At 42.8% G+C, this 26,902-nt stretch overlaps 2 protein-coding genes across 2 annotated transcripts; both read left to right on the top strand.

Moving 5' to 3' along the window:
- The first annotated feature begins 12,805 nt into the window (after positions 1 to 12,805).
- On the top strand, positions 12,806 to 17,120 carry LOC121988954 (flavin-containing monooxygenase FMO GS-OX-like 4). The gene is made up of 7 exons (XM_042542692.1): positions 12,806 to 13,456; positions 15,119 to 15,189; positions 15,322 to 15,474; positions 15,563 to 15,645; positions 16,009 to 16,144; positions 16,233 to 16,406; positions 16,715 to 17,120. The coding sequence occupies exons 1-7, from the start codon at positions 12,886 to 12,888 to the stop codon at positions 16,889 to 16,891; spliced, it is 1,365 nt and encodes a 454-aa protein (XP_042398626.1). The 5' UTR covers positions 12,806 to 12,885; the 3' UTR covers positions 16,892 to 17,120.
- A 389-nt stretch (positions 17,121 to 17,509) lies between these two features.
- On the top strand, positions 17,510 to 21,767 carry LOC121988953 (TVP38/TMEM64 family membrane protein slr0305-like). Its single transcript, XM_042542691.1, has 7 exons — positions 17,510 to 17,941; positions 18,543 to 18,595; positions 19,158 to 19,250; positions 19,335 to 19,558; positions 20,282 to 20,348; positions 21,224 to 21,337; positions 21,598 to 21,767. The coding sequence occupies exons 1-7, from the start codon at positions 17,542 to 17,544 to the stop codon at positions 21,619 to 21,621; spliced, it is 975 nt and encodes a 324-aa protein (XP_042398625.1). The 5' UTR covers positions 17,510 to 17,541; the 3' UTR covers positions 21,622 to 21,767.
- The last annotated feature ends 5,135 nt before the right edge of the window (positions 21,768 to 26,902 follow it).

Here is a 26,902-nt window from a genome sequence, read left to right as displayed (position 1 = left end):
CCAGCAGTAAGGACGGGGGACCCCCTTTGAGGGAAGTCAACGCCATGTGGAGGTCAAAGGTCAAATGGCCGGCCGGAAAAGGGGAGGCCGACCGGCCGAACGGGGACTAAGCGGAAGCAAAGACAACCCGACGGGGAGTCGGGTCTCCGACGCTCATAATGAACAAGGTCGCCAGGCCGAGCGGGTAGCCCGCTCGGCCGAGGCATAAAGCAGTAATGCTGTGAACAGTTCCATCCGAGCACACGACTTGGAATCTCCCAAGCGGATCAGTTGCTACGTCCGGTCGGACGTGATGGGACTGCCGAGCGGCCAGACGCTCGGCGCGGGAACAGAAGAGACAAAAGGACAAGGGAGACATCGAGAAACATCTTCTGACAACAGGCGTGTCCAACGACTAAGTCATACGCTGACTTGAACCTTATGACAGAAGATTATGCCATCCCATCAGAGAGGTGCTCGGACTGTAGCGGTATGGTGTCAGGCAAACTCCTCTAACAAGCCCATACTGAGGTATGGTTAGAGGACACGTATTCGCCTCGGTATGTGTGCATGAGACTCTTCATAGCTCTATATAAGGGTCCTCACACTTCGCCGGAGGTACGCATTCTCTGAGATTCGAAGCCACCTCTGCATTCTCCTCTTGCCTGACTTGAGCGTTGGAGGGTCGTCGCTGGGAACCCCTTCCCGGTCCGACTTCTTTGCAGGTTCGCCGGAGCTCTATACAGCTGGTCAGAGATCCACGTCATCGATTCGGAGAGCGCCACGTGCCCAGCGTCCATCGATTCAACGTTCGGACAGGATCAAATTGGCGCCGTCTGTGGGAACGCGCCTGCATCCGAGTGGAAGAGATGGACGAAGCTGGACGACCGCACACCGTGATGCTCTCCCAAGAGGAGCTCGACACTCTAATCGAGGCAAGAGCAGATAAGCTCGTAGAGCAATAGAAACAGAAGCCGTCAGCCGAGCGACTGGAGCAACAAGCGACGTCAGCGTCAGGAGGCCGAGCGGAAGCACCGCCTGCCACGGTTCCATTTCATCGGGCCCTATTCCGTACGCCTCCTGAAGCCGCACCCGATAACCTTAATCGAGGATCTTCATCCGACGAGGTGCCCAGGCGAGATTACAGAAAAGGCAAGGCTCCCCGAACGGACGCCTCCCCCGAGCGGATCAACCGGCAATTTTCAGAGGTCATCCTACGGGACCCTCTGCCAAAGCATTATATGCCCCCGGCGATCGGAGAATACAACGGAACCACCGATCCGGACGACCATCTGGGTAAGTTCGACAACACAGCTACACTACATCAATATACGGATGGAGTGAAATGTCGGGTGTTCCTTACCACCCTCTCGGGATCGGCACAACGGTGGTTTCGAAGGCTGCCGGACGGATCCATCACAAGTTTCAAGGATTTTTGCACAGCCTTCCTCCATCATTTTGCAAGTAGTCGGCGTTATCAGAAGACCAGTGTTAGTTTATTTGCCATCAAGCAAGAGCCCAGGGAGCCGCTCAGAGCGTACATCCAATGATTCAACCGAGTGGCCATGGATATTCCAACGGCCACCTCAGAAGTGATGATGAATGCGTTCACACAAGGCCTCGTGGACGGTGACTTTTTCCGTTCACTCATTTGGAAGCCGCCCCAATATTACGATCATATGTTACATCGGGCCAATGAATACATTAATGTAGAGGAAGCCCAGGCGGTCCGAATGAAAGAAGCTCCAACCGAGCGACTAGCCCCCGCCGAGCGGAAGCCGCACACTGCTCACTAGCCGCCCAGAGGATCGCGAGCTGAAGCAGCCCGCCCTCAGCAACATGCAAGATCCCACGCCATTCAAGAGGTATCTGTTGAGCGGCCCAAACCAAAAAAGAAGGTATGGACCCCAATGTTTTGCTCGTTCCACCGGACCGACACACATAATACAAGAGATTGCCGAAGCCTACCCCTGATCGCCCATCCCGTGCCCCGGAGTGGCCACCGCCGATCGCCATCATCCGACAGGCGACATCGACATCGTGAAGCCGATCGACGACAGTCTCCCGAGCGGTATCGTCCTCAGAGGCACGAGGACAATCCCCGGGTATCCAAAGAGCGGCCTAGGCCGTCCGCCCGGGAGGAAGAAAATAGAAGCAACACGTCCCGCGGCGAGATCAACATCATCGCTGGCGGGCCGACCGGAGGTGACTCCAACAGAGCAAGGAAGGCAAGTGTCAAGCAACTCCAGATCCATGCAGTCGGCTGCAGTCAAGAACGGGCGAACGGACCCGAAATCAGCTTCGGGCCCAGGGACTTGGAGGGAGTCGAAGTGCCACATGACGACGCCCTCCTCATCAAAGCAGTAATAGCTAACTATACTATTCACCGCATTTTCGTCGATACAGGCAGCTCGGTCAACATCATCTTTAAGAAGGCTTTCGACCAACTGCAAATTGATCGAGCCGAGCTGCTGCCCATGACAACCCCCCTCTACGGGTTTACGGGCAATGAAGTTCTGCCGGTCGGATAGGTCCGACTGGCTATTTCGCTGGGAGAAGAGCAGCTCAGAAGGACGCGGACGGCAAACTTCGTCGTGGTTGACTCTCCCTCCGCATACAATGTTATCTTGGGGCGACCAGCGCTCAGTGAGTTCCGAGCAGCCGTTTCCACCTTCTACCAGAAGATTAAGTTCCCGGTCGAAGATAAAGTTGGCGAAGTGCGGGGAGACCAGCTGGCGGCTCGGCGATGCTACGTCGAGATGGTCCGAGCCGAACCTAATTTCTCTCGGAAGACGCCACGGATCGAGGTAAACTCCATAACCGAAAAACCACTCTCTTTGGTTTATGAAGAAAAAGAGGAGGTGCAGATCCACCCGACCCGATCGGAGGCCACCACATTCATTGCGGCCGATCTGGAGGCAAGCCAAAAAAAGGAGGTGATTAAATGTCTCTAGAGAAACTGCGATGTCTTCGTTTGGTCGACGCATGAGCTGCCCGGGATTTCACCAAGTATAGCACAGCATGAACTTCACGTCCGACCGGACGCTCGGCCGGTGAAGCAAAGGAAGAGGGACTTCAGCGCCGAACAGAACGCCATTATCCGAGCGGAGGTCGAGAAGCTCATGGAGGCCGGCCACATACGTGAAGTGCAATTTCCGAGTTGGTTGGCGAACGTGGTGCTAGTCTCCAAGCCGGGCAACAAGTGGAGGGTTTGCATTGATTTCCGGGATCTCAACAAAGCATGCCCAAAAGATTTCTAACCTCTGCCTCGGATTGATCAACTGGTGGACTCCACAGCTGGGTGCGAGTTAATATGCATGTTGGACGCTTATCTGGGCTACCATCAGGTGTCGCTCGCCCGAGAGGATCAGGAGAAGGTTAGCTTCGTCACAGCTGACGGCACTTACTGCTACAATGTAATGCCGTTCGGATTGAATAACGCAGGAGCAACTTACCAGCGCTTGATGAACAAAGTATTCAAGGAGCAGATCGGACGCAATTTAGAAGTATACGTGGATGATATTCTCATCAAGTCCGTCCGAGCAGCTGATCTTTTTACTGACATGGAGGAGACCTTCCGAACGCTGAGGAAGTATGGAGTCAAGCTCAACCCTCAGAAATGTCTGTTCGGAGCAAAAGGCGGGCATTTTTTGGGCTATATAGTGACCGAGCGGGGCATAGAGGTAAATCTCAGCAAGGTTAAAGCATCGCAAGATATGCCGCCCCCAAGAAATCTGAGGGAAGTACAGCGCCTGACCGGTCGGATAACAACATTATCAAGATTCATCTCTAAGACTGCCGATCGGAGCCTCCCATTTTTCAAGATCCTGCGCAAAGCTACTAAGTTTCACTGGGACGAAGAATGCGATCGGGCGTTTGAAGAACTGAAGACATACTTGAACTCTTTGCCCGTGCTAGCCAAGCCAACTGTGGGGGAGCCGCTCTATATTTATTTATCTTCAACCGAGCGGGCAGTAGGCTCGGCATTAGTGAGGACGAGCGGAGAAGAACCCGTGTACTTCTTGAGCCATATTTTAAAAGACGCTGAATCTCGCTACACTGGGCTCGAGAAGCTGGCTTTTGCTTTGGTCTTCACTGCTCGGAGGCTGCGTCCTTATTTCCTAGCACATACAATCATCGTCCGGACAAATAGCCCATTGGGAAGAGTGCTGCTGAACCCAGAAGCGTCTGGGCGGCTCATCAAATGGACAACGGAGTTGAGCGAATTTGATATTCAGTATCAACCCCGTTCGGCGATAAAGGCGCAGTCCTTAGCAGATTTTGTTACCGAAGTACAAAATCCAGAGCCCGAAGCTATGTGAAAAATATTTGTGGATGGATCGTCCACTCGGCTCGGGAGCGGGATTGGCGTGCTATTACTCTCTCCCCAAGAAGAAAGGATGCACCAATCCGTCCGGCTGGATTACAGAGCCACAAATAATGAAGCGGAGTATGAGGCCCTTATAGCCGGTTTGCAGGCCGCCCGGCATGTTGGCGCCAGACGGGTGACACTCCATTCAGATTCTCAGTTGGCCGCCCAGCAGCTCTCGGGCACTTTTGAGATTAACAATGCTCGGCTCAAGCTTTATGTTGAGGCCTTTGAAAAGCTCAAGACCCACTTCAGAGAAGTCATCATTCAGAAGATACCCCGAGCGGAGAACCAAGCGACAAATGAGTTAGCCAAACTCGCAAGTTCAATATCACCGGTCGTCATCCAGCAGCCAATCGAACAAGTATCTTTGGTGGCGCACATCGACCGGATGGAGGGCCTCTCATTCCCTAGCGATTGGAGGACAGCCATCATGGAGTTTCTGCGCTCAGGTGCGACACCGTCCGACCGGGAGGAAGCCCACCTATTAAGAAGGAGAGCCGGCCAGTTCACACTCGTTGGAGACCAACTCTACAAGAAGGCTTTCTCCCGCCCACTTTTGAAATGTGTGAGCTCGGAAGACGCGGCGTACATCCTCCAGGAGTGCACCAAGGATCGTGTGGAGGACATCCGGGTGGACGATCGCTGGCTAGAAAGATCCTGCTGGCTGGATACTTCTGGCCAACACTGCAAGAAGATGCCGCTCGGACCGTCGCGACGTGCCTCTCTTGCCAAAAGTACCACAACTTCTCCCACCGACCGGCAAAGGAGATGAAAGCGTCTACAGTATCCTGTCCGTTTGATCAGTGGGGAATGGATATCGTGGGTCTGTTCCCTATGGCGACCGGTCAGCGGAAGTTTCTACTGGTGGCGGTCGACTACTTTTCCAAATGGGTAGAGGTCGAGCCACTGGCGAAGATCACCGAGCAAATGGTCAAAAAGTTTATCTGGCAGCATATAATCTGTCGGTTCGGCATTCCTCGCCGGATCATATCTGATAACGGATGACAGTTCGTCGGGAAGCAGCTCGAAGAATGGTGCAAAAGTTATGGCATTGAACAACACTTCACTTCCGTGGCGTATCCCCAGAGTAACGGCCAAGCGGAAGTAACCAACAGAGAAATACTCAGAATTCTTCGGGCTCGACTTGACCACATAGGAGGAAGTTGGGTGGACGAGCTTCCAGACGTCTTATGGGCTATCCGCACGACCCCAAAGGAGGGAACGGGCGTTACGCCATTCCATTTAGTGTACGGAGGTGAAGCAGTTGTCCCGATTGAAGTCGGTGTCAAGTCCGTGCGGATCCAGAACTATGATGATGACAACGCCGAGCGGAGGAACATGGAGTTGGACTTGATCGACGAAGAGCGAGCCAAAGCGTCCGCCCGGCTGATGGCGTACCGGCAGAGAATGAAGCAGAACTACAACTGGCGCGTGATCCCTAGAGCGTTCCAAGTCGGCGACCTAGTGTGGAAGAAAGTAAAGCCGGTCGGGGACGTTGGCAAGCTGGAGGCTCCTTGGGCGGGCCCCTTCAAAGTCATCGAAAAGCTCCGCTCGGGTGCTTATTATCTGGAGGATGAAGATGGGCGACAACTGGATCGACCATGGAGCGCGAATCACCTCCAGCCTTACCGGGCGGGGTGAAAGGTGTGCCAATGTAATATATTCTGTATACCTTCCGTTCGGCTGTATATTTGAAATGCAGGTGTAAAAAATTGGAAAATTAGCGCAAGTATAAAGCATCGTCAGCCGAATCGGAAGGTCGTCGAGCTTCGACGTTAAAAATCGAGAGTCGCGCCGGCGACTATAAACCCTCCGGCCGGAAGACCGTCGAGCTCCGACGTTAAAAATTGAGAGTCGCGCCGGCGACTATAAACCCTCCAGTCGGAAGACCGTCGAGCTCCGACGTTAAAAATTGAGAGTCGCGCCGGCGACTATAAACCCTCCGACCGGAAGACCGTCGAGCTCCGACGTTAAAAATCGAGAGTCGCGCCGGCGACTATAAACCCTCCGGCCGGAAGACCGTCGAGCTCCGACGTTAAAAATCGAGAGTCGCACCGGCGACTATAAACCCTCCGGCCGGAAGACCGTCGAGCTCCGACGTTAAATATCGAGAGTCACGCCGGCGACTATAAACCCTCCGGCCGGAAGACCGTCGAGCTCCGACGTTAAATATCGAGAGTCGCGCCGGCGACTATAAACCCTCCGGCCGGAAGACCGTCGAGCTCCGACGTTAAAAATCGAGAGTCGCGCCGGCGACTATAAACCCTCCGGCCGGAAGACCGTCGAGCTCCGACGTTAAAAATCGAGAGTCGCGCCGGCGACTATAAACCCTCCGGCCGGAAGACCGTCGAGCTCCGACGTTAAAAATCGAGAGTCGCGCCGGCGACTATAAACCCTCCGGTCGGAAGACCGTCGAGCTCCGACGTTAAAAATCGAGAGTCGCGCCGGCGACTATAAACCCTCTGGCCAGAAGAAGACAATAAAGAAGTCGACTTTTAAGTCGTTTGGCCGATCGGTCAAGTAACCAAAAGTACTTCGTGAACATCCGGCGAAATTCCCGTTTGCAAAACATGATATATTCAGCCGAGCGGACTAGCTATGCAAAATATTTCGTAAAAAACCCCCTTCGAACACAAGAAAGGTGGGATGAGAGGCGAATAACGAGGAAAAGTGAAGGAACATAAAATGAACGGTGATAGTTGGTGAGCCGAGCGGATAGCACTCGTATTGTTTAGCAAAAGAAAAAGCAAGCAAAAGGATAACATTAGAGAAATTAAGGCCGAGCGGCCGAATTACAAAACAAAAGATAGTCTTAGGTCGAGCGGCCGAATTACATATATATTTCTGTTCTAGATAATCGTAAAGATCCTGGGAGATGGTGCCGAGAAGCGCCGCTTGGTCTTGGGCCGGGATGATGACGGAGTCGGCCAAATGACCCTTGAATTTCAAATAAGTGATGGTGGCAGTCATAGCCAGATCGAAGGCTGTGTACATCTGTTCGCAGACTTTCTCCGAGAACTCTTCCGAACGGATGTAATTCAGCCTCAGGGCTGCGACTCGGCCAGGCTCAGCCTCTTGATATTCTTTAAAGGCCGCTTGGGAGGCTGCGAGGGACTCCTGCAGAGTTTTCAGTTCGTCCTTATGCTTAATTGCCTCGGCCGAGCGGCTTGCCTTCTCGCCGTCCAACTGCTCCATCAACTCTTTGACTCGCTGCTCCAGGCCCCGAGCTTCGATATTCTTCTTCTCCAGATCGGAGATAGCTGTCTTCTTCCGCTCGGTCGCCAGACTTATTTTTCGGTCAAATGATTTGACCTGTCGATCAAGCTCGGACAGAGTATGCACCGGGTCGGCCGTTTTCTTCTGCTCTGCCAACAACAAAGCTTGGGTCTTTTTGAGCTCTTTCTGCAGCTCGGCGTAGGAGGGGCCTTGGGAGCCGGGCGGACTGCCCGAACTCCTTAGCCGCTTTAGCTCCTCGTCCACCATGGCTAGGCGGTTGCAAACGGCTATCTCCTCCACCCATCTCTGGCATAAGAAAGATTGTTAATGGCCGATCGGAAAGAAGACGTAAAGGACTTTAAGAAAATAAACTTACCCCCGTAGCCTGCTGCATATGGCTGTTGGCCAGATTGCTGAGGGGAATCATTGCGACGCGTGCCCGAACGTCGGCCCACATCTCAGCTAAGGGCCCCTTCATTGTGATCATGTGTTCGGGCGTGGTTGGCCGATCAGCTTCGGGCATTAATTCCTCGGTGGGGAGATGCAGGGAGACCCGGACGGTGCGGCGCCGACCGGGGGTCGTCTGGGCGGAAGCGGGGGACGGATCGGAGGCCGGCGCAGACATCTGGGACAAAATAACCGAGCGTTTGACTCGGCGTGGAGCAGGCGGAAGGACGCTGACTGGAATGGCCTCGAGAGGGTCCGCGGACGCGTCCAATTGCGAGGGGGTCCGATCGGATGAGATTGCCTCCACCGCTGGGGCTTTGCCGCGAGAATCGGCGGTGGTCCGCTCGGGCGGCTGGATGGCGGAAGTGGCCGATCGAAGGGGTGTCTCCGCTCGGCGTCTCTTCTGTCGAAGAGGGCGTTTTTCCTCTTGTGCGGAGCCTTCCTCCCGGACGAAAGCCCCTCGGCTGGAAGTTATGCCAACCGCCGGCTCCGGAAGAGAAGCCTGAGCGGCCGACTCCCCAGCATTTGTCTCGCTCTCTCCTTCGTTAGAGCCGACCGGCTGAATGCCAAGCGTCTCCATCTCTTTGGCCGCCGTGGCCTCGAGCGCCGCCGCCTTCCTTTTCAAAATGCCGGCCATCACAGACTCCATGACAACGTTCGCTGCAAAGGAAAAAGGAGAAAATCAGTTAGCAATCAAGGTAAACATACAAGTAAAATTCTTACCGAAGCCACTCGGGAGGGGGGTTCTGATCGGACTCAGGGCGAATATGTACATCACCCCTTCAGGTAGGAACTTAGTGATGTCAAACTTCAGACCGGCTAGCATGTTGGCGGCATGTAGATAGTCCGGTCGGGTCTTGAACCTTTTAAGCTCTGGTGAGATGGGTGGTCCGACCTGCCACTGGGTTCGGAAGGGGGCCCGCTCGGGCATACGAAGGTAGAAGTAGAATTCTTTCCAATGCTTATTGGAAGAGGGCAGTTTATTGAAGAAAATTAAACCGGGCCGAGCCTGGAACATATATGTGCCCAGCTCGGACTGTTTAGGGTAATAAAAATAATAGAAAACCACCGGTCGGAGGGGGATGTTGTGGATTTTGAACAAGACGACGACGCCGCATAAAAGGCAGAAAGTGTTGGGGACTAGGCTTCCGAGCGGAATGCCGAAAAAAGTGCAAACTTCAGCGATGAAGGGATGAATTGGAAATCGCAGACCAGCTGTGAACTGGTCGCGGAAAACACAAAAAGCTCCATGCGGCGGTTTGTGTGGCCGAGCGGAGGGAGAAGGTAAGATAATTTCGAAGTCAGATGGGATGTCAAAAGTATCCATCAGAATATCGGCGTCGCGCCGATTGAAGCGCGACTTCATGGTAGTATACCATGGGCCGAGGGCTTGGTCTTGGGGCTGAGAGGAGCTAGCCATTGTCCGAGCGAACGAAACCAAAAAAGACGAAAGACAGAGGGTAAAAGGAAGAAGATGATAGATGAAATAGTGGGCAGAGGACGAAAACACGACAAGAAACACAAGGCTAACAAAGAAATAAAGAAGAAGAACCTTACAGAGAAGAATGAGGGTCGGAGAAGAACACTGAATCGCCGGAAAAAGGAGAATCGAAGTCGCCGGAGCGCTGGAACGCCGAAGGAAGCTTCTGGGCACGCGGAAGCAGAAATGCGGCGAAGGAAGAAAGCGAAGGCTTTATAGGGTGGAGCCCGAGCGGCCTCAGCCGTCGATTACAGGTCACGGGAATCGAAACCCGCATCTTACTGTCCATTTCGAACCAAGGCGGTCCCATCGAAGATAACGCCGCCGTCGTACGCTGACGGCATCAGGGGTGTCACGTGGCGTCGCAACATAAGTCACATTTAATGAGCGCGTGCTCGGCCTTAATGATGGAGATTGACGCAAACGTCGAGGAGATCCGAGGAATGTTGGCGTTGACGGACGTTTTTAGCTGCCCCCGTGGGGGCCGAGCGGAGGGTTTATAGTCGCATATGGACGCCGCTCGGCGCAACTGATGGTCCAGTCAGTCGGACTAATCGCCTCTTTCGACTAGACTTGAAGGGGAGGCAAGTGATCCAGCAGTAAGAACGGGGGACCCCCTTTGAGGGAAGTCAACGTCACGTGGAGGTCAAAAGTCAAACGGCCGGCCGGAAAAGGGGAGGTCGACCGGCCGAACGGGGACTAAGCGGAAGCAAAGACAACCCGACGGGGAGTCGGGTCTCCGACGCTCATGATGAACAAGGTCGCTAGGCCGAGCGGGTAGCCCGCTCGGCCGAGGCATAAAGCAGTAATGTTGTGAACAGTTCCATCCGAGCACACGACCTGGAATCTCCCAAGCGGATCAGTTGCTATGTCCGGTCGGACATGATGGGACTGCCGAGCGGCCAGATGCTCGGCGCGGGAACAGAAGAGACAAAAGGACAAGGGAGACATCGAGAAACATCTTCTGACAACAGGCGTGTCCAACGACTAAGTCATACGCTGACTTAAACCTTACGACAGAAGATTATGTCGTCCCATCAGAGAGGTGCTCGGACTGTAGCGGTATGGTGTCAGGCAAGCTCCTCTGACAATCCCATACTGAGGTATGGTTAGAAGACACGTATTCGCCTCGGTATGTGTGCATGAGCCTCTTCATAGCTCTATATAAGGGTCCTCACATTTCGCCGAAGGTACGCATTCTCTGAGATTCGAAGCCACCTCTGTATTCTCCTCTTGCCTGACTTAAGCGTCGGAAGGTCGTCGCCGGGAACCCCTTCCCGGCCCGACTTCTTTGCAGGTTCGCCGGAGCTCCATACGACCGGTCAGAGATCCACGTTATCGATTCGGAGAGCGTCACGTGGCCATCGTCCATCGATTCAGCGTTCGGACATGATCAAATATATCATTAATTAATATTGTTATTCAAATTCTATCAATAAAAGTAAATATTTATTTATGATTTTAATTTTATTTGATTATTAAAAATAGATATACCATTAAATAATATTTTCTTTTCAAATACCTGTTAATAAAGTAAATATTTATTTGTGATTTTGATTTTCTATAAATAGACCCAGTAATCATTAATGTTTGATTATTTTTGCTTTTAAATGTTTTATTATTAAAATTTATTAATGTTTAATTATAAAAAGTTTTAATGTTGATTTTAAATGTTTAATTATTAAAAATAGGTATATCATTAATAATTTCTTTGTAAATTCGTTTAAACAAAGTAAATATTTATTTGTGACTATATAAAAGCAGAGTTAATTATCTCCTAAAAGTAAAATTTTGTATAGAAAATTTTAAATGTTTGGTTATTAAAAATAAATATATCATTAATATTTTTTTACAAATTCCTATCAAAGTAACTATTTTATTGTAACTTCATTTGCTATATAGAAACATAATAATTTTGAACTTGAAAAATATGTCCTCTTAGATGGGTCTAATGGTTAACACATGAGGTATTATCATAATGAGATATGAGGTTCGAATCTCGATAAAGTTAAGATAAATACCTTCCTTATTTGTTAGTGGGGACGCTGAGGGTAAACGTGTTACGATCTACCAACATAAACAATAGAGATTTTAGCTTAAAATGTGTCTTCATGATAAAGAGGTATATTAATTTTTTTTTTTACATATTTATCTATTTTTTTATATTTTTATTAATATTTACTATGTCTATATTTTTGTAGGATGAACGCATACATGGAACAATAAACGTCGGGTCATGGAGAGATTGAAATCAATTTTTAAAGAAGATCATCAATTTTTCTATAAAAAATATCATTATTGCATAGAATCTAATAAAGTAAAGACAACAACAAACAAATATAAAATCAATTTTATAGTAAAAAATTATGTATACGGAGTTTTTGATGATAATCATTCTTCAATGTGTCGAGTAAAATGTTTTATGGGTAAAGTACGTGTTTCAAATATTTTCTATGTTACCAAGATGATAATAATGGGAATTTGGATGAAATTATGAAATTTAGTAATAAATAATTTTGATTATTCAATTTCGTATTAATATTTAATCATTATATATATAACTAAATATTAATATAATATTCATTTTAAGGGTTATCATTTGTAAGACCCAACATTCAATCAACTCTATTTCAACGTCATTTGTTTAAATAATTTTAGAAGAACGTTTTGACTGTAAATTTTTTAGTCAGAACAACAAATATTATATTTAAAGAAGTTTTTTCAAAATTTATAAATTAGTTTTTTTAATTGTACACTCTATAATCAATTTAGTTTATTTATATTTTTTAATTTAATTTACTTACCAATTATAATAATTAATTATACGGTTCAAATACTAGTTTGATTAACATTTTTGTTTGAGTTTAATCATCTGTTAATTAATTTTATATGTACAATTACAAACGTACGAACTAGAGGGGTAAACTAATCGAATCGATTCGCAAGCTTTTCAAGTCAATTGAATAAATATTTAATTCGTATTTAAATTTATCGAATTTGAACCAAATTCGAATATCTTCAAATTTTTTTTAATCAAATTCAAATCTAAATGATTTAGTTCGATAATTTAAGAATCACTTGTGTGTTTTACTATTTTATTAATATAATATAATTATATATTAAATAAATAAATTTTGAGTCAGTAGTAATTCAAACCTCACGAATATAGTCGAACTTTTTAACTAAAATCAAATCCAAATTTAAGCCAAACTTAAGTAAAAAAATTTAAATGGTTCGTGCTTCGAATTAATCTTAGTCCTTAGACTTAATGAATTAATTCGAGTAAATTTTTCTTTCAATTCGACTCAATTCGATTCGTTTACACCTTAGGACGAACAAGAATCTTTATCCGACCCAGTCCACACCCTACCGCCTTCCTGATCGTCTGCTCATGTCCCCCTCTTCCTGCCTCGCGGCTTGCCTCGTGACCCCGCCTCCGGCCTCCCTCAGGGTGGCCGTCATAGGCGCCGGTGCCGCAGGTTTCGTGGCCGCGCGAGAGCTCCGCCGCGAGGGCCACCGCGTCGTCGTCTTCGAGCGTGGCGCTGCCATTGGGGGCACCTGGGTCTACACCACCGCCACCGAGTCCGATCCCCTAGGCCTCGATCCCTTCCGTGAGATCGTCCACTCCAGCCTCTACGATTCACTCCGCACGAATCTTCCTCGCGAGTGTATGGGCTTCCTCGACTATCCTTTCTCCTCCGGCCGCTCGCCCGCCGGGGGTGATCCTCGGCGGTTCCCAGGGCACCGTGAGGTGCTTCGTTATCTGGAGGATTTTTGCAGGGATTTTGACCTGTACAGGCTGATCCGGTTTCAGACGGAGGTGACCGGGGTGGAGAATCTTTGCGACGAGAGATGGGAAGTTAGGTCGACGAGGGATGGCTTGGTCGAAGAGAGTGAGGTGTTTGATGGTGTGGTTGTTTGCAATGGTCACTACACCGAGCCGCGGGTTGCGGAGATTCCTGGTATTCTTTTGGCACTTGACACTTTTTCTCGTGTACTATGGTCTCAAGCTATCAGTTTTTCTTTCAAAATTCTTTTTCATGTTAGCTTATTTCTAAATTATTTTGAGGAAAGGTATCATTTAATTCATGAGAGTGTGATCCACCGAAAGATTGAGTTGAAAATGAGCAGTTTAGACCATCAAGCTGATTTTAGATTTCAAAATCAAAACTAAGACCAAATTTAGACTCGCCATGCTCCCAAGAACAAATATCAGGTTTTCATGACCAATAATGAAGTATTTTGGTCTATCAAAGTGTTTGCTCAGATTGACCATCTAGGAGCTGATATCTATTCCTCATAGTGTGCGGGGTTCAATTCTCGTATTAGTTTGCAGACTGGAGCTATGAGCGGCTTATAAGTAGTTTTGAGCCACAACTACTTTATTAACAATATTAGCATTCTGAAAGTCTGAAATGTATTCCTGGGAGCTTGGGGAATCCAAATTTGATCTTCCTTTAAGTTTTGGAGTTGAGGAAGGTGGTTGCTTTAAGCACCTTGATTGAAAAATAACTCATATTGGCAATTCAGGACCCAAAATTTTTCTTGAGAGTATTGGGAGTGCAAATGTGGTCTTAATTTTGGCATTGAAGTCCATGCCATCAAGGTGTTTTGAGCCAAAATACCGTTATGATTTGAAATAATTCATTTCAACTCAAATATAATCTTTAGGCATCACACTCATGAATTCAACAGTATAATGTTTTAGCCCTTAAAAAGTTTAAACTAATAATAACTTTGGTGAAGTTGGGGGTATTTTGAGCATGCAAAAAGAAAAATGTGTCAAAAGGTGCACCTTTGGCTAATCTACAAAGTAAGAGACGTGATTTTAAATAATGGTAAATGTGAGTGCTATTTGGAAATTCTACCTATATTTATTCTCATTTGACAATCCTTTTTCTCTTGATTTAAATGTGTGCTAACCTTTACAATCCATGGTGCTAATAGGAATAGGGGATATCATGCAGTTGATTGATTTTATTAATGCTGTTTTTACTTGATCTGTTTGTTAAATTCTTTTGTGAAATTTTTTTGAACGGATCCAACTACAGCTTGTAATTAATATTCTCATTGTTTCTTCGAGAAATCTGATATTTTACTCACAACAAATCAACTCAACCAAATTCTCATTTGAAAATTGTCACCAACTTCAATCATTTTATTGCATCAAGCCTCTTGACCACCATGGTGGTATTTTTGCAAGAGTCTTACTCAGCCTTATTTATTTATTTGTTTATTATTTTTGGAACTTCTATTGTGTGTAAATCGCAGCGGTTGATATTTTCGTTCTAACTTGAGGTGAAGTGCTAGAGTCAACATTTTTGTATTCAATAGCGTTTAGTCTCACATGGATATTATGCTGTACGCAAGATAACAGAACCATCTATTGTATGTTTTCATGCCAATCTGTTGAAGTAAAGATCAACCAAGGACGACAGGATTCTTTGCATGTTCATACCATTACACTTTTGATATTTTTATAGAAGTGAAACGGCTAAGGTTGTCCTCTGAAAGGACTTATCTGCCTGCTTCTGATCTTTGAGTATTAATTTCTTTCACTTCCTCAAGAGTTGCACTTTCTTGTGCCATTTGGATGTCGGAGGTGAAGTGTGCATCTTTTTCAGGTATCAATACATGGCCCGGGAAGCAAATGCATAGTCACAATTATCGGCTCCCTGAGCTATTCCTTGATCAAGTATGTGTTGAGTTAATTGTTCTTTTGGCACAAGCTTGTCTAATTTTCATTAGCAATTCAGATATATAATGTCCTAGCTGCTTAACTGTCATATAACTTGGCTAATTTGTTGTCTCCCTTGGATGTGAAAAGATGGTGGTTATAATTGGGAGCTCATCTAGTGCTGTTGACATTTCAAGGGATATTGCTAAATATGCTAAAGAAGTGCATGTATCTAGTCGGTCACTGTCTACTGAATTTCCAAAGAAGCAACCTGGCTATGATAACATGTGGCTTCATTCTGCGGTGCTCTTTTTCATTGCGAATGAGAAATATGCAGTTTGTATTAATATTTTAATTAATTAAGTGCTAACACCTGGAAATTTTGTCACAGATTGAGAGCACCCGCACGGATGGCAATGTAGTATTTCTAGATGGAAGCCAATTCCATGTTGATGTTATTATCCATTGTACCGGGTAGGAAAATCACTTAACACTTCAATATTTGGACCTACAAATAATCTTTGTTAATACATGTATAATTAAACCCATGCTGTATTTCTATGCTTTATTTATTAAAACCCAATAGGTAATGGAAGTCACTTTTTAAAGGGATATCTGCAAAGCCTATTACTAGGATTGTTCTACCTGTAGCATTTTATATCAAATTAAATATTATTAATTTTATCAAAGTTAATATCCATAGATGAGTTGACCACCCAACCTCATTTTGTGTGTGTGTTTGAAGACGTGAGGTTATAGAAATTTTGTGGCTCCTTCACATAATATATAGCCGTGAAGAGAGATTTCAATAGTACATGCTCTTTCTTCTCTTTGCAGGTACAAATACCACTTCCCTTTTCTTAAAACAAACAATACTGTCACTGTGGATGACAATTGTGTTGGCCCGTTGTATAAGCATGTATTTCCACCATCTCATGCTCCAAGACTGTCCTTTATCGGAATACCTTGGAAGGTTTGCTTCTCTCAAGACATTTTTTTCTCACCTGGATGAAAGTTGCACATAATGATTTCACTTTGATTTGTTGGTAATTGTGAAATAGGTAGCTCCTTTCCCACTATTTGAATTGCAAAGTAAGTGGGTCGCAGGTGTTTTATCTGGGCGAATTACACTACCAACTGAAGAAGAAATGATGACAGATGTAGAAGCTTGGTACTTGGAAATTGAGGCTCTTGGATGGCCCAAGAGATACAACCATAACTTGTCCGAAAATCAGGTAATGTTGCTTGTGTAATAGCCAAGTTGAGCCAAGAAAAAACTAATGAAGAAACGAAGATATAGGAACGAAAGATGTTAAAATTGATGCCCACATGTCAAATCAAGTAAGGGTCTACTCAATCTCTGTGCCTCATTGAGTGGTGTAAAAAATATTTAGATGTTGAGACAAATTCTATATTATACATAAAAGGCCTCATACAACCCTTTCTTTGATCGGGATTAGTATTTCTTATACATTAACCCTTAAGGTGTTTTTCATCTTTATTTTGTCTGTCTTTGTTTCTAAACCTTGCTTCGATATTGCAGTTCGAGTATGACGACTGGCTTGCAGCGCAGTGTGGTCATCCTCCCATTGAAGAGTGGAGGAAGTTGATGTACGAGTCCGCTTCCATGAATAGAATAGCTCGACCAGAGAAATATCGCGATGAATGGGACGATGATCATTTAGTCACACAAGCTGAACAGTCTTTTAAATTCTTGTGACATCTCTTGATTCAAAATTATGCTCGGCAAACTTCATCGCATACAACTGTTGATCACGCCACTCATGAAGGATCATTGTCCTTTGACATTCTTCCTCAAAGCATTTGTATCATTTGTATTTTATTTATTAAATGATCTATTGAGGTAGCATATCTCGGGTATTCTCCTGTAATAATTATATTCACAATGTTTGCTTATTTATGGGAAAATTAGCATTCCCTCTTTTTAACCTGGATCATAGCTCCAGAGGCAAGGATTTGATTCTTTCTCAAGTAAATTAATTTTCCATAGTGAGTTATCGAGGGCTTATTTTTTTTATTTTATAATTATTTCAGCTGTGCAAAAATTTCATATTTTATTAAATATTACAATCACCACAATATAATAAATATAACTCGTGGTAAAGTCGTATATCATTTGTGTAGACATTTCATCACATTTTTAACAAAGAAATTTAGAATGCGAACAACGTGCACACACGTTGCTCTCGAGTTTAAGTAGACAAGGTCTGCTCCACGCAAAAATAAATAAATTAATTGATTAAAAAAGAAAACAAAAGAAAGAAAACAAGAATTTTTCGAAATTATTATAACCACTCCTCGTCGCCTTCTCTGTTTCTTCGCTCGATGTCAGTTCTCAACGTCTAAACGATGCACTCAACAAGGCCTTGCCTCTTCTCTCCCTGTCCCACTCCGCTCCTACCCATCCGCTTCTCCTCTGCCAGCTCCTCCTCCTTCTCCTCCATCAAGCCGCACCGCATCGCCGCCTTCCGCCCTCTCTCCTCCGTCAAGGAGTCCAAGAACAAGAAGGCCACCCTCCGCAAGGCCAGTGACGTGCCCCAGAACCTTAGTTTAGAAAACGGAAAGGGAAGGGGCGACGGGGAACTCACGGAGGACGGCGAGGGGGACCTCGGCCGGGACGCCGCTCTGAAGGGGACGGTCCTCGCTGGATTTCTTTTGGTCGGAGTCGTCGGAGGGTTCGGGACTGCTGGATATGTGTACAAGGATCAGATTAATGCTTTTCTTGCCCAATTCTCCGGTTTCATCGACGGTGCAGTTCTTTATCCTTTCAACAACTGAGTTTTGTTTAATGAATTTTGGGCGAATCGATTGGATCAATGTGCATCTCTGGAATTTGTGCTTTTCTTTCTCGTCCCGTGTGGAAGATGAAATTAATTGAGCTTAGTGGATTTTGAAATGTTGAAATGCTGAAACGAAATGTCGGTAGACAACGAGATGCAATTTCTAGTTTGCTGAGTGTGATCTTCACTTCTGACTTTTCAATTTTTAAACAAAAGATTGCCAACTCCAAATGGCTATTCGTTATGCGATTATTATTCAACTTGCAATTCTTGTCACCATGTAGTTCTTCTTCTAGAGATATCAAGAAATGTATAAAGGATTATCCGATCAAACAAGATAATTTCTCTTTTGGTTCTTTTCTAGTACATAGATGGATAGAAATATGTAGTCTTAACTTCCAACTTCACAGGTGAACTGGAAATGTATGCTGAATTCACTTCTATTTATTTTCAACTTAGTCTTGCAATATCTTGCTGCAGTATGTTATATTTTTGTAGTGAATTAACAATTCAAGATTGTTTTCTAGTGCCTGATGCTAACTGCTTTGCTGTCTTATGCTACTCAACCAGGTTATGGGCCTGCCGGATATGCTTTATTTGTACTTGTTTATGCTGGACTTGAGGTAGGTGTAAATGATGAAATTTCTTTATCAAACATTACTTGTAATGAACAAGAAGATAAGATTTTGTTCAGACTTGAACTGTCTCCAACCTTTTGGAACCTAAGTTCAAACATGCAGCTATTCCATTTACTGTCTTTGATATCTCCCTTTGAGGATTTGCATCAGCTGCCAGGATAATTGGAAGTGTTGAGCTAGTTTTAAAAAATTCTAAAAATGAAACCTTACAATTATGAACAAAGTTTATTTCACAACGGGTGGAGCTATCTTGTGTCACCATTATGTCAATATAAAACTGTTTTAGATATGCTGAGGAAGAATGTAGAAATGTGGTTCTTTCTAACTATTCTTTATTGTCCTTGACATCTAATGAGGACTAATATGCCAGTTAGGTTGCAACTACACAACATAGGTCTTCAAGTTCAAGTTGTAGGAAAGCCTACTTTGGTATTCTCGTAGGTTAAAACTGCATATGCCAAGTTGCTGACACCTATATTTATTTTGCTTAAATGTTGAAAACTCGTCCTCTTGACTCAAATACTTACTCTGCATGCTTTTATTGTAGATTTTGGCAATTCCAGCAATTCCCTTAACAATGTCAGCAGGTCTTCTGTTTGGTAGTCTGATTGGTACCATCATCGTCTCCATCAGTGGGACAGTAATTTGTTTTGCCTCGGTCTTTTATTTCATGATTACTATAAGATTTCCTGTAAGTTCTTACTGCAAATTATTTGATTTCTAGGTCGCTGCTGCTGTAGCTTTTCTTATTGCTAGGTATTTTGCACGTGAACGGATTCTCAAATTGGTTGAAGGAAATAAGAAATTTTTAGCAATTGATAAGGCAATTGGAGAAAATGGCTTTAGAGTTGTTACACTCCTTCGTTTGAGTCCTTTGCTCCCATTTTCTCTGGGGAACTATCTATATGGTTTGACATCAGTGAAGTTTGTTCCTTATGTGCTAGGAAGGTCAGTCTTTTACTGCTGCTAGTTATTCTGTCTTTTTATTGACCCGATTTAGTGCTAATTTCCAAATGGGAGTGTAAATCAATGAGATATCACTTATGATGGAGAAAAAGGTTTCATGAAAGAATTGTTTTAAGGAAAATTATTTTCTGGAGGTGTCTATGAAAAGCTCACTTAGGGTGAACACTGAACGCATGTGCAAGAATGTGCAAGTAAATAAACAAGACAAATTAACTTGTCTAATTATTAACTGCATTACTGAATCATTTGACATCTAGTTAACATTTATACTTATTTTGACCTGTTAACATAATAGCTAGTACATTTCTTGGTTACCTAATTGATTATGTTAAAATAAGAGGTCTGTCTTGACTACAGAATTAGTTAAGCTTGATGGATATGGTGTGCAAACTTAGATATGCCCATCAAAATAAAAAGGTTTATTTTACATGTTTTTGTGCACTATTATTAGTTCATTTTGCACAAAAAATGCAATATTTTTCTGTAAAAGTTTTTTTCTTTTTGTTGTTGTTGGTGGTGAGGTTATATAAAGCTAGATATTCGTGACTTGTTTGTTTCACCATATCCAATAAAGCTCAACCAGATTTTCTTTATGTATTCACATGGCTTAGTTTTTTCTTTGGGATACAGTATTCAGCATCACTTCTCATGGATGTAACTTTTTTAAGGAGCTTAATTAATAATTTATCTTGTTCTGGTTGGCAGTTGGTTGGGAATGCTTCCGGGGACATGGGCTTATGTTAGTGCAGGTGCATTTGGGCGAGCTATAATTGTAAGTTTCTCTGATCCCAAGTTTGTGCAAGATTCAACTCTGTAAATATGTTTGCTACATATAATCATATAGTTGTTGGTACTGTAGGTTTTTGCTAACTGTGCTTAGTTCATTTTTTTTCATGTTGTGTATTGCTTCAGGAAGTAGTTCATAGATGTTAGATGTCATATTTTCTTATAATTTTTGTGTGTGTGTGTGTGTTAACCATTGGTTACTGCATTGTTATACCATGGAGATGATTGAGTTTTTTTTTTTTTTTTTGAAGAGAAAGTAGAAACTAATTCATCTGACAATCCAAGAAATAAGAACAATTTGAGATACTGGTCAAAAGAACATCATCTCCCTCAGAACAAAAGAAGCTACAAGATCTGCTTGTTTGTTATTGAAACTACTAACTTGACACCATTTACGGTACCATACAATCCATTCCCCGTTCTGCATGTCTTTACTGATTATTGTATGAACAAAAATGTTCACTGCATTCTTGACAATAGCATTTTTAAAACACAACTCTAAGATACCTATGCTGAGTTATATAAAGAAGTTTCTCAACCATGTGATTGTGTGACAGTATTCCCATTCTGAAATTTACCTCTCTTTCATGGTGGTTAATTCTCACCGCCATAATCTGTTTTAGCAAGTCCTGGATGGTTAAAACATCACTAGTTTTTGCAACATTAACTGATCTGTCAACATATTTCCATGACACTTGAGGAAATTATATGACAAATAATGTTTGGTCACTACTATAGTTGATGTTTTGAAATATGCTTTCTTGGCATTGGGCTCCTTCATGATAGAACCTGTAATATTCTGCTTAGACTTCTCACCATTGTTTGATACTCAAAACTTTTCTTACTTCTTGGTACCTATAGCAAGGGGAGTACTCACGGATGGGGTTATCAGGGTGGGATGGTCAATTAGTGACTTTTGGCTTAGGGCTACTTTTTACAGCCCTTGCTGCATCTTATGTGACTCGCCTTGCAAAGGTAACAACTCTCCACACCAAGCATTATAATTATCTATCTTTTGATAATCTCAAGCAAGATTTTCTAGGAATGTGCATGACTTGTTCTTAGTTTGATTGGGCCTCTATTTACTAGAGCAATATTTGTATTGTAATTAATAATAGTCAGTTAATGTGCTCCATTTCCAAATCCATAAGGCCAAGGGGTTATTTAAACTTTATGAATTAATTAACAAAAATTAAAATTTTCTGTTGATTTGCTTTCCAATATTATTTTTGCAGGATGCAGTAAAAGATATCAGATAGGATAGGACATTTGTGGGGCACAAAGTCTTGATAAATAGCGCCTCTCTTGATATAAAACTGATGTATGCTCTTAGCATCTGTGGATACTGATCTTTCAGACACATCTAATACAATACAAAAATGGCTAGATTTGCCTTCATCGTTTCCATTTCTACCTCTTTGAAAGTTTGTTCGCGAGCAATTTTGTAGATGACTCCAAGGAATTGTCTTTAGAAACAACCTTCTCTTTTGTCTCTTCCTTGTACATGGAGTTGGGAGGGGCATCAGTGCCCACTGCCCTGCCCATCCAACAATACGTATATATTATTAATACATGCCGGCTAGCTACTGCCAATTGGTCACAAACAACATAAATATTATTATTATTGAACAGTACGTATATATTAACAGTGACGGTATATTTATTTATATCATTACATGCATGTGCTAGCCAAGAACCTTAATACAAGTATCATTACTTATAAGCAGAAGAAATCATCATGGTCCGGGATATGTGATATAAACATCGAACTCAGCAGTGAGTGTCGTGGCAGTGGCATTGACCAGTTGGCTAAGGGCGTAGCCCCTGGCCAGCCGGAACTGTCCGCTTCCGCCTATGATGTTCCGATCCGACACTCTTCCCGGCTCGTACCTCCCGAACATGGCCAACGAGCTCCCGTTGTACTCTCCGGCGGTGAACACCAAGTTCAAGGCTGTCGTTATGCTAAGTCCTGCCAAATCTGAGAACACGCGAGCCCTTGGGTCCGGCCGATGACCGGCGAACTAGGCTCGGGCCCTTCGAGGAGAATGTTGTCGATCACCCCGATGTTTCCGAAGCCTCCGGCAGGGGATTCTGGGTGAAGGTTCACTGACACCACTCCCGTCGCGTTGGGGGAACCCGCGAGTCGTTCTAGGAAGTAGAAATGTAGGTGTTCGGAGTAGTTCTGGGCAAAGGCCACCGTGGCAGAGGAGAGGAGAAGGAAGAGGATGAAAGAGGGAAACGAGACGACGACTTCCATCGTGCAATACTTAAGCATTAATGAAGGGAGATGGAACTAATTGGAAGTCTACCCTTAGATATATAGACACACAATATATGCAACCAAGGGAATTTTATTTTGGCCCTTAGCTTCTGGTTATTTTCTGTCGTCATTTCTGTTTTCAATTTTAGAAAACAACAAAAGGCCCCTAGAATTTTAGACTTTTATTATTTTATACCAATCAATTTATAGTCGACCACTAAGTAAGATCAAATTTAACCCAGGGCCGACTCAAGACATAGGCTATTAAGACCTATACCTAAGGCCCTTATTATATTAGAGTTCACAAATTTTACATATATATATACTTATATAAATTAAATATGAATATTAATTTAAAAACATATGAGTTTGGATATTAAATATTTAAAATTATGACTAAAATAAATTTTAGTTGAGATTTATTTTCATTAATAACTTTAATTTTTTACTAGCTAAATTATATATGATAAAAAATTTTAAATTTTTTAAGATTAAATCTGAATTTTTTTAAATTTTTTTACTTGTATTAGATTTAATTGATAATTTTAATTTTTTACTATTAAAATTAGATTTGTTTGGTAATTTTTTATTTTTTATTAAAATTTAATTAGTAATTTTAAATTTTTTACTGATAAAATTTTAATTTATTAATCAAAATTAAATTTTGTTAATAAATTTAAAATATTTATTGGTTATACTTAATTAATATTTTTTTATAAAAATATTTTTAAAAATTAAAAGCATATTTAATATTGTAATATTATTTCTTTCTTAAATTTTATTTTTCTTTCACGGTTTTTTTTAATAATTCACCATCGATATTTTCTAGCTAAATATTTTTAGCTAAATAAATTTTATTAATAATTTATCAAAGTTAAAATTTATAAACAGTTTAGTTCACAAAGCTCCCGTCAATACAGGATTCTGAGGTAGAGTTTATTATACGTAGTGATTATATCTAGTACATGAACCTATTTCCACACAATAATTTTACCATTATGTCAAGACTTTCCTTCCTCGAAGTTAAAAATGATTGATAATTTTTTAAAAAAAATATAATTAAAATGTATATTAAAAGTATTAAAATAATTTATTTCTTGATTCTAAATTAGTTAATATAAAATATTTTTTATTTTTTAAAACTTTACTAATAATAAAAAAAAGTAAGGTTTGACATAACATAAAGTTATTGCTATGTGACTTAATTGGTCACTGCTTTAATTGTATAAATAATCATTGGTAATATATGAAGCTGTACTTTTAAATTTTACTAATAAAATTAAATGTCGCTCCCGGAACATTGTTGAGTTGACTAATATGAGGTAAATATTGTTACAATGGGTAAAGTGTCGAATCTCGGCAAAGCCAAGAAAAATGCTCTCCCCACAGTGGTCAACTACAACTTGATCGTAGGGTTGGTCGTGCTAGCATGCTAGGGTGACAAATTCCACCTTTTACTATAAATAATAAAATTAAATATTTCTAATAATATTTATTTAAAAAATATTAAATTTCTTATTTTCGCCCAGGGCCTCAAGATTTATTTAAAAAATAATAATTTTTTTTTCACCTAGGGCCTCAAGAATGGTTGAAATGACCCTGATCAGACCTTTTATGAGGCTTGACAGGCATATTTACATTCACACGCACAGCCATCAATTATGTCTCTGGATAAATATTCAGTCTAGCCCCTAACCATCACCCTTCTAATTCTACTTTGCACATCATCGTCGTCAACTGATTCCTCTCCTACTAGCGACCATCGGTGAAACTGCCCTTCACCTTGGTCTTGATTTTAGCCACTTTGTTGTTTGAATTATTGGCCTATTCGATTAAATTTGAGGGGTAAAATCCAACCCAATTGTCGTTTTATTTTGATTTAATTTTTAAATTAGATGTTAATAAATTTTGTAAATTTGGAATAGAAATTTGAATTTTGAGAATTGGAAGTATAAAATTCAAAATCTCTAAATTTGATCAATAATGTCATTAAATGGGCTAGCAATGTTATTAAATGAGAAGACAAATAATCCAGTCAATTGGATTTTACAGATTTGATAAATATTTTTTCCTCAAATAATTAGATGAGTAGTGTTTATGTTATTATTTTAAATATTTATTAACTTTTTATTGACATAATATATTATTTCTGATTTATTTGTGTATTTAGTATATTTGTTATTTGTAAACTGAATTTTGTAGTTATTTATCATAACAAAAGAGCTCACTTTTTATTATTCGTTTCAGGCCTCATCGAATATAAATACAGCTCTGCCACCAAGTGGTTAGGGGGTAGGAGGAGTTTTTTTCAGATGACATGTGTCTATCGGGATTTGATTCCTGTCCTATTGTAATAAATTTAACACCCTCTAATCAACTACAAACTCTTTGGAGATGATAAAAATTAATTTGATGACAAAAAATGAATATGAAAAAAATAAGTCACGGATAACTACTAATAGGGGTGTCAATTCGGGTGGGTCGGTCGGTTGGTCGCCGAACAGTTCAACCCAAAACACATCAAACCGAACCCGAACCCGACCAACCCGATCAACCCGAACCCGACCCATATAACCCGAAAATCCGATTCAAAACGACTTTTTTGGGCTATTTTCCCTATAATTCTTCACTTTTATCTCAATATTCCATCATTATCATACAAACATGATATTAATATACATAAAAACATCTAAATTTTTAAAATAAAATTTGATTTAACTCTAAAAAAACCCACAAAACCCTATATTTAAGCCGAACCCGACCCGAACCCGAAAATGCCCAACCCGAACCCGATTTTTTTCGGGTCGACTCGGGTTGGGTCGTCGGGTCGGGTTCATTTTTGACACCCCTAACTACTATCTTAATCCTTAGATAGATGAATAGAAGAAAGGATCTCATAATAACACCATCATACCATAGCCAATTTATGCCCGAGGGACGATAAGGATTAATTTGAGAACTATAAGGGTGGTGTTATAACGCCGAGTCACTGAAGATAAATTGTAGTGAAAGAAATGAAAATATTTTAATATAATAAATTCATTGTTAAATTAATTTGCACGTAAGAGACATAAAGAGTATTTAATTTGTTTTTTCAAAGCTAAAGATAAAGTGCCACGTTTAAGAACTGCCACGTCTTTGTTTCTAACGCACGCTGGAGCAATTAATTAATTGTCAAACTTAGATTTTAAAAACAAAATCATATCTGATCCCGTCCGAAAATTGAGTCAGATGAAGATGAATCTTGTTGTGTGAAAAGTTGACGGAGAGTCGTTGAGATACTGAATCAGCGAGGTACCTCCTGGAAAGGTTCGCACAGGCGGTCTTACGGAGAGAAACGATCAGGATAATGACGTTATTGCTCTGCACACACTCAGACAAGTCCACCGGTCGTTAGAGACCAAAAACCAGAGAAAAAGTCCCCGGGTTAGGCCCTCCGATGCTCAAGTCAGGTACTTTTTTCCCAGAAAAAGAAAGGACAAAAAGTAAAGACTTAGTGAAAAATGCCAGTGAGCGTACCTGCGTAAGGGACAAAGCATCCCTTTTTATACTGCAACTGAGGCTTCTGGAACCTGGCGAATGTCAGGGAATGTCGGATGTCAGGCTTTGTCTGGCGGTGGTTAACACGTGACTTTTTCTTATAGGCTGGCGGAGAAACCAAGAGGAGTATGAGCCTCCCCCCGTTAGAATATTCCCTGACAGGTGATGATTGCTCTCTGACAGGTGGCTACGATTCCTTGCAGACCTATTTGTCGTGTAGTGTCTGACCTTCTGACCCACCTTCGTCTGCGTCTCGTCTGCATCATCCGAAGCATGTACATCTCGACCTGCATGCTGGATCTGGTTCTTGGCCTGCATTCGCTTATCACTATCCAAGGCCTGTACGTCCTGACCTGCACGCAGGGTTTGATTCCTGATCCACATCTGTTTACTGTTATCCAGGGCATGTATGTTCCGACCTGCACGCTGGGTCTGACTCTCAATCTGCATATGCTTTGCTATCCAAGGCATGTACGTCCCGACCTGCACGCTGGGTCTGACTCCCGACCCGCATCTGTTTATTGCTATCCAAGGCATGTACGTTCCGACTTGCACACTGGGTCTGACTCCCGACCCGCATCTGTTTATTGCTATCCAAGGCATGTACATTCCGACCTGCACGATGTGTCTGACTCCCAACCCGCATCTGTTTATTGCTATCCAAAGCATATACGTTCTGACCTGCACGTTGGGTCTAACTCCCGACCCGCATCTGTTTATTACTATCCAAGGCATGTACG

Source organism: Zingiber officinale, chromosome 6B, assembly GCF_018446385.1.
Source record: "Zingiber officinale cultivar Zhangliang chromosome 6B, Zo_v1.1, whole genome shotgun sequence".
In the NCBI taxonomy this organism is placed as follows: domain Eukaryota; kingdom Viridiplantae; phylum Streptophyta; class Magnoliopsida; order Zingiberales; family Zingiberaceae; genus Zingiber; species Zingiber officinale.
This window is presented reverse-complemented; position numbering and strand designations above follow the sequence as displayed.